Raw genomic sequence first — 7,417 nt, forward strand, 5'->3', positions numbered from 1 at the left:
CTCTCCTGTCTCTTCCGCTGCTCCCCACTCTGTCTCTGATGAATCCTCTTGCCCCCCCCCCAATCTCTGGCCTACATTCCACTTCTTGTGTGCATAAATAAATAAATCTTTTTTTTTTTTAAGTTTGGTATTGCATTTTTCAAGATTCCTAATGATTTACATATAAATATCATCATAGATTTGTTTACTGGTAATAATTTTGACTTGCTTAGATTGACACCCAAATTTAGACCATTCACAATAGAAAGATATCTAAGGAACCCCAGGGTGGAAGCCAAAGCCCAGAGCTTCCAGCTTCCAGGCCATGTGCGGGGAAATGGCGAGCTGTGGACTTGTGCACAGTACCGCATTCACTCTTGCTAAAGGATGGTGAAGGTATTGCTTTGTGGGTAGCAGTTTGTTGAGTCATTTCTCAAAAGGACAGCTTTGTTACAGTTCTGACTCCCATTTCAAGAAATTCAGTATTTGGCTATAGTGATTATCTGGGCATAATTTTTGTTGTTTCAGGTCTCCTAATTCTATTGAGTTAGCAAGTAATTTTATTCAGGACTCAATACATTGCAACACTCATAGTACCAAGGGTTCAGTGGATGACAAAATAGACAAGGTCCCTGCCCTACTGGAACTTAATCTGTTGACTACTATGAATTACAAGTGAATCCTGTAAATTAATGTATGTTTAGATATAGTCAGCTTGAGCATTTTTTTATGAACAGTCTTCTTGACTTTATCATAGTCTTCAATTAGTCCTAAACTGTCAGGAATTTTCCAGATTGCTTCAGCTAAGTGAGGTTAGGCAAGCCAGGCTAAATAAAAGCAGAATTTTAGTGAGGGGGAGCAGAAGTCATACAACATCCATAAGGCTTTTACCACCTGACCACTTCAGAAAGAGACTTGTTCATCTTTATCATCAAAGTGTACTTGGCAAGTGAGTAGATAATGCTGGATATGGGCCCTCTCTGGTGGTGTAAGGGGTTAAGCACAGCACTGTGAGGCTGTCCGCAGCCTCTGCAGCACAAGTTCTGGTCCCTGGCTGGCCAGGGAGCTCCCCACATGGCGCAGCAGAACTCTCCTGACTCGTGCGCTGCTCCCCTCAGCAGTGTATTTCAGTTCGTCTGCCTGTTCTGTTCCCCACTCTGGTGAATCCTGTCACCCCCACACCTCTGACCTGTACCCCAGATCTTGTATGCATAAATAAATAAATCTAAAAAAAAGAAAATATAAGCATTGATGCCCTCTAAAAGGCACAGGAAATCAGTATATCATGTGGTTTTGAATATGACAAAGCACCGTTTTTAATCACTTTGAAGTTTTAAAACTTGAGCAATGATAAGAATTGGGGGTGGGGAGGAACTGTTTCAATGCAGCCTACAATAGTTCTGAAGTTACCATCTTTGGAAATAATAAATAATAGGAAGGCTTGAATATGAGCTACATGCTAATCAACATTAAATACTAAACCACAGTCAAGCCAAATCTTCATTTCTTTGCCCTTCTTTGCCATTTGAAAATTTGTTAAAACCAAAGATTTCTGCAGTTGAAAGAGATTTATTAGCTTAACACCATCATTGTATAAATAAGGGAATGAAATCATAGATGTGTGAAGTAACTGGTCCAAGGACATAGTTAGTGGCAAAGCCTATATCCAAACCAAATCTAAATTTTGAGACTATGCGTACATATTTGCTTTCCCAAGTCCTAGCTTCTCATCTGAGCGCCAGGCTATTCCCACCCATTCTTGTCAGCCTTCTGTTCTTCAGTGGAATAGTAAGGTTTCTCCCATGCCTCCAGGCCTTTAGTATGAAGATGGCCCAATCTCTTCTTGCTCTGACCATTCATTGTAGCCCTCGCCCACAAAACTTTTCCATCTGGATGTTCTCATTTTCAGTTCCAATTTCAGGACTAATTGCCACTTTTCCTTTCTTCCTCTAAAGTTACAGCATTCTTTTTAGACTCAACTTTGGTGGGAGTAGTGAGTCAGCCTTCTTTCCACATTCACACTTCCTCCTCTGCTATCACATTTGCCTGACTCCTTTGCATTTTCTTTGTCTAAATGATTTATTTCCCTGCCTCTCAGCTCTTTTTTCTTTTTTTTTTTTTTCTTTATACAAGCACTGGGTACAGTCAGAAGCACGGGAGGGTGAGAGAATTCACCAGAGCCAGATCGGGGAACAGAACAGGCAGACTGACGAAATACACTGCTGAGGGGAGCAGTGGGTGAGGCAGGAGAGGTCTGCGCGCCATGTGGGACCCTCCCTGGCAGCTGGGGATCAAACTGGTGCTGCAGAGGCTGCAGGCAGCTTTGCAGCCCAGCGCTCAGCTGCTGCACCACCAGGGGAGGCCCCTCTCAGCTCTTTTGACCACCAAAAACTGACAGGTGTTTTGAAGCTGTTTCCACTGTTTACTAAGCAACTAATGTGAACTGTCAAAGTCTAAATTAACTGATACATCAAATGGGATGACAGTGATTTTAAAATGTTACAGATTATTGAGGTAAAAAATTTTCAATTATAAAGTCTAACCCAGATTTGTAGAATAAATAAACGTTAGTTCCCTTCTCCTTATAGCCATAGGAATAAATGAATTTTAAGTTTTTTTAATTATCTAAACCATAAAAGTACTACACGTTAATTCTTAATTTTTAAAAAACAATTGTTTCCTTTGCTCTATGATCACTTCAAATTCTAAGTATAGAATTGTTTTTGTCTTTGATTTTGTTTATAACTATATTGAGATATAATTTGTTACTATAAAATTCAAACTAAGGTATACAATTTAGTGGTTTTTAGGACATACACAGAATTATGCAACCGTTACCACTATCTAATTTTAGAACATTGTCATTACTCCAACAAGAAACTTCATACCATTAGTAGTCGCTCTTCATTCTTCCCGTCCTCAAAACCCTGGACAGCCACCTATCTATTTTCTGTATGAATTGGCTCATCCTGGCCATCTTATACAAATGAAATTAAACAATATGTGACCTTTTATGTTTGGCTTCTTTCCTTTAGTGCAACATTTTTAAGGTTCATCTATGAACCTTAAGGTTGTAATGTATCAGAACTCATTCCTTTTAAAGGCTGAATAATATTCCATTGTACAGATAGATCATGTTTATAGATTCATAGATCATATTTATCCATTCATCATTTGGTAGACATTTGGGTTGCTTCTACTTTAGAGCTATTAGGAATAGAGCTGCTATGAACATTTGGTTGTTTTTGTTTAAAGATTCGTTTATTTATGCATACAAAAAGTGGAGTGTAGGCCAGAGGTGTTGGGGGGCGAGAGGATTCACCGTTGACAGAGTGGAGAACAGAACAGGCAGATTGACTGAAATACACTGCTGAAGGGAGCAGCGGGCAAGTCAGGAGAGGTCTGCTGTGCCATGTCGGTAGCTCCCGGGTCAGGGATTGAACTCATGCTGCAGTGGCTGCAGATAGCCTCGTAGGTTGCGTCTTAACCCCATGAGCCACCAGGGAGGCCCTGCTATGATCATTTCAGTACAAGTTTTTATGTAGATATGTTTTTAGTTCTTTGCCTAGGATTGGAATTAGTATAGAATCTTTAGTTAATAAAGCAGAGATTTTTTTTTTACCCACAGTATTTATTTATTTACCAAGAAAAATTATTCCTTAGCCCAAATGTTGCTTCATAACATAAAACACAAGTCACTGATGAATTTCCATGGAAATCAAGCCAAACAAATCCTTTGTTTCAAGACCACTTTGCACTCTGAAAGATTCCAGCCTTCCTCATCTCTTTAAAATCTTTCATGGAATCATCATTTCTGTAGAAATCTGAATCTGTTTTCTTTCTTGGTTCTACCACAACAAACTTACAGAAAACTGCAACTGCCAATGCTCCAACGATATGAAAATATAGATGCTTGGTCAGAAGGCCTCGCATCCAAGGTTTTAACAAAGCAGTTATTTCCCTCAACAGGACATCCTTCCACACTAAAGGAGAAATGGGGAGTGCCAGAATGATTCATTTTTAAAACAGAGTTCTTATGGTATAAGAACCAAAGGTTCTCATTCAGGAAATTTGGAGTGTTTTCTTCTATATTGTTCTCTAAGATTGAGATTCTTTGCATTGGACCTCACAGAGCACTGTGCTCCCTGAGGTGCTTGGCACATCACAGAATCCAAACAGAAAAGTGAGTCTGCAATGAGAAAGGATCAGAGACTATAAAAATGTTCCTATGCAATAAAGGGTGTTTATATTAGCATAGGGTAATAAAATAACCCCCAAATCCCAATAATCCACCCTCACCAGAGCTTTCATTTTCATTCACTTTATATATGAGATGCCCTGCAGGAATGAGAAATGGAAAATGCTTCTGCAGGGATGCAAATTAAAGAAAAGTTAGGTGAACACTTAATTTCAACTGTATCCTGTCCCTTTGCTGTCAGCATGAACCTTCAGAGTGAGGGTAAGCGTGTTTTCCTGATCCCTTCTCAACCATACCCGCCCCCTTTCCAGCCTAAACTGAATGAAAGGGGAAAAAAGAGGGGTTTGGAGCAACCTATGGGAAGATGTTCCCATTCAGCTCAGGAGCAGGCTTTAAGCATACCATTACCTTTATAGAAACCTTGGAAAGGGAAAATGTCTTTGAAGTAGAATTGGCATTGAGCATCATATGGTCATTCAGCAGAGGTCACTAATCACTCTCCTGTTTGTTTTTCAGTGAACGAGATAATTGGGAGAGACATGTCCCAGATTTCTGTTTCCCAAGGAACAGGGGCGAGCAGGCAGGCTCCCCTCCCAAATCCTGAGTCCCTGGATTTAGGAAGAGCTGATGGACTCTGACATTGCTCACTGCAGCCTTGTGCCCACCGCCATGTACTTCTCAGCGTGTTCTCTCCTTGGACCTTGGATCTCCAACTCTGCAGCCTTCAGGACTGGTGCCAGGAGTTGGGAACATTTTGTGGGGAAAGCAGCATTCCTCCACTTCAGGCCTTGGGTAGATTTTGTAAAAGAACAGGAGCAGCATAGGCTGTTTGAGCTTTGCTTTTTATATTTGAATAGGATACTTTTATATGATGGGTGCTTTGAGTGTGAATGCAGCAGACTCCATTTCAGAGGTGCTGCTTTTGCAGGTGACCTGTTGCTTAACTAGGATTGGTGATTTGTACTGCTCTATGGTCATTTGAAGGACCCTTTAGCTTTGATATTTTTTAAATAGGAACTTTTGATAAAACTTTCCAGAGGCAAACAAAAAAGAAAAAAAATTCTCCAAGCCCCACACTATGCCTCAGAAACTCAGCATGTGTCCTGAAGCCTTTCATAGATTCATAGGAAATAAAGCCAAATGTAGCTCATACCTCTTTATAAAAGTAAAACCTTTAGATAACATGAGATCATTCCAATCATTGAAGTGTTGGAATATAAAAAGACATTCCAGAGCATAGCCTTTTTGTAACTTTCTAGGTAATCTTCCTGCAATCTCTCCATACTGACTCCATGTTGAAATTGCTTTTTTCCCTCAGGGCCTTGGGTAAAATAGCTGCATGAAAGATGGCTTTGAAAGGTAGGGTTTTTAGCTTGGTAGCTATCATTTCCTGCCATCCTATAAACACGAAGGCGGTGGAGTGCGCTTCCCATATGTGTCCTCCGGCCCCGGGCCGTTTCTAGGTGCGAGCATCTACATTTGGCTGCTCTGTAACCTTTGAAGCCACAGTCTCTGATGATGGTTCAGACAGTTTTGCCAGTTCTAATTCATCTACAGAGACCAGACTGTCAGGCGCTAAGCACAAATGAGATTTGCATCAAGACAATAGAGAAAAATGGAAGGACTTCAGATGTGGCGCTTTTAAGATTCACAATGGCATGGAAGGCTTATTTTGTTTACAGCCTAAAATGATTCTGGCCTACCCTGCCCCGTCTGCATAGCTTAAAATTCAGGCAAATCCAAAAATGAGGTATCATCGTAGACCTGACTCTCCACACCAAAGATACCCTGGTGCTGCTGCTGGTGAGGCTGGCACCCAAGGCAGGGGCCAGCAAGGAACGCCAGCCTGCTGTCTACCAAAGGAGGTGCCCAAGTTGGGTGCTTTTTTCAAACACCGCCCTACCCCTCCCTCATAATGGGACAAGTTACCTGTTGGAACTTGGGCCTATTTCAGAGCCCCTGAAGTTTGCAGTATGTTTTCAAATGGGAATGATACACTTTCACTTGGTCAGGAAGCAAGTTTTTGAGTGCCTGTATGTGAGACAGTGTGCTGGGCTGGTCAAAGGCTGGATGCTGTTCCAAGGGATTGTGGGTCTTACATGCCAGACTCTACTGAGGCCAAGTGAGGTCTAGGTGGAGGGAGCTGGCTCATTGCCCACCACCTCTAGTCAGCCAGGTAGTAGCTGTTGACCCAAGATGAGGAAGTATGATCTTTAAAAAAACAAAAAAAAAGTTTTAGCTTTCTTCCCTCACACCAGAGAAAAACATGTTACTTTTCAGCAAATTACTCTGTAATATTACTCCAAACATTTGGAGCTGGGTCTTTTTGTTTTCTTTGAAAGTGAGTTTTGTGTCAGAGTGTGGATAGTGAGATTTGCTTCAGGGCCTGTGGTTGGAAGCCTGCTAGGGGGTGGGGGGCGCTTTGTGGCTGGCCTCCGAGATGAAGTTCCAGACTGCTGGCCATACTAGCCTTTAACTCTCCCCTCTGGACCGTGCTGTAGCTGCCTCACATGGGGTTCTTTGCAAGAGTTCCCCTTCAAGACCCTTTGGGGGTTGCTCTGCTGCCCTCATGAATAAAAGCCTCTATGATCCAGAGTTGCTATGCACCAAATTTTGATGCCTTTTAAATACCTTGATGCCTGTAGCACTAGAAATGCTTTCCTATTTAAAATAAAAGTTAAATTTTAAAATGGAGCTTTGTATACTATGTAAGCAGTTTTGTATCAGCTTTGTAAAAGCTTTGGTGTAAGAGTCAATATTTTTTGGCTTTGTAGATAGACTTAACTTTTGTGCAACATAGTGTTGTTGAAGCACACACCCATGGGACTATGCAAATTTTCTTCTAGTAGCAGCACTGAGCAACTGGGAATGTGCTAACATCTACCCTTACCCCTCCAGCCCATTCTAGATGTTGGGTTGAGGAATGGGATGAGCAGCCTTCTGCTTACTGGACATGACTTAGAAACACAATCAAAGACAGCTTTCAAAGTAACAGATCTTAGGGTTCACGTGTGGTACTGCTACCCCAGGGTGCAACCCACCCCTTTCCAGGGCTACCCGCTGTCACCTGAGCTTTGCTGGGTCTGGCTGTGAAGACCCATGTTTGGTATTCAGAACAGATGGTCATCTTGTTGAAAGGCTCAGAAGGGCTCAAGTTGAAACCTTGTATTTTATAAAATGGATGATGTTCAGTTAAGAAACTGGTTCTCAGTTATGTTTACAGCACTTGGGATTGTGTTT

General features: G+C 41.6%; 1 protein-coding gene across 4 annotated transcripts in view; it reads left to right on the forward strand.

The window, feature by feature from the left end:
- The window catches only part of NFATC3 (nuclear factor of activated T cells 3), a 101,070-nt gene extending 95,849 nt beyond the window's left edge, over positions 1-5,221 (forward strand). For 3 of the 4 annotated variants that reach the window (XM_054696928.1, XM_037515958.2, XM_037515957.2), the window contains exon 10: positions 4,694-5,221. In XM_054696928.1, the coding sequence (XP_054552903.1) occupies positions 4,694-4,815 (122 nt within the window). In that variant the 3' untranslated portion in view covers positions 4,816-5,221. The remainder of the gene's footprint in view (positions 1-4,693) is intronic. The other variant, XM_054696929.1, reaches the window with a different exon arrangement.
- The last annotated feature ends 2,196 nt before the right edge of the window (positions 5,222-7,417 follow it).

Source organism: Talpa occidentalis, unplaced genomic scaffold, assembly GCF_014898055.3.
Source record: "Talpa occidentalis isolate TD23 unplaced genomic scaffold, MPIMG_talOcc4v2.1 talOcc4.17, whole genome shotgun sequence".
Taxonomy (NCBI): Eukaryota; Metazoa; Chordata; class Mammalia; order Eulipotyphla; family Talpidae; genus Talpa; species Talpa occidentalis.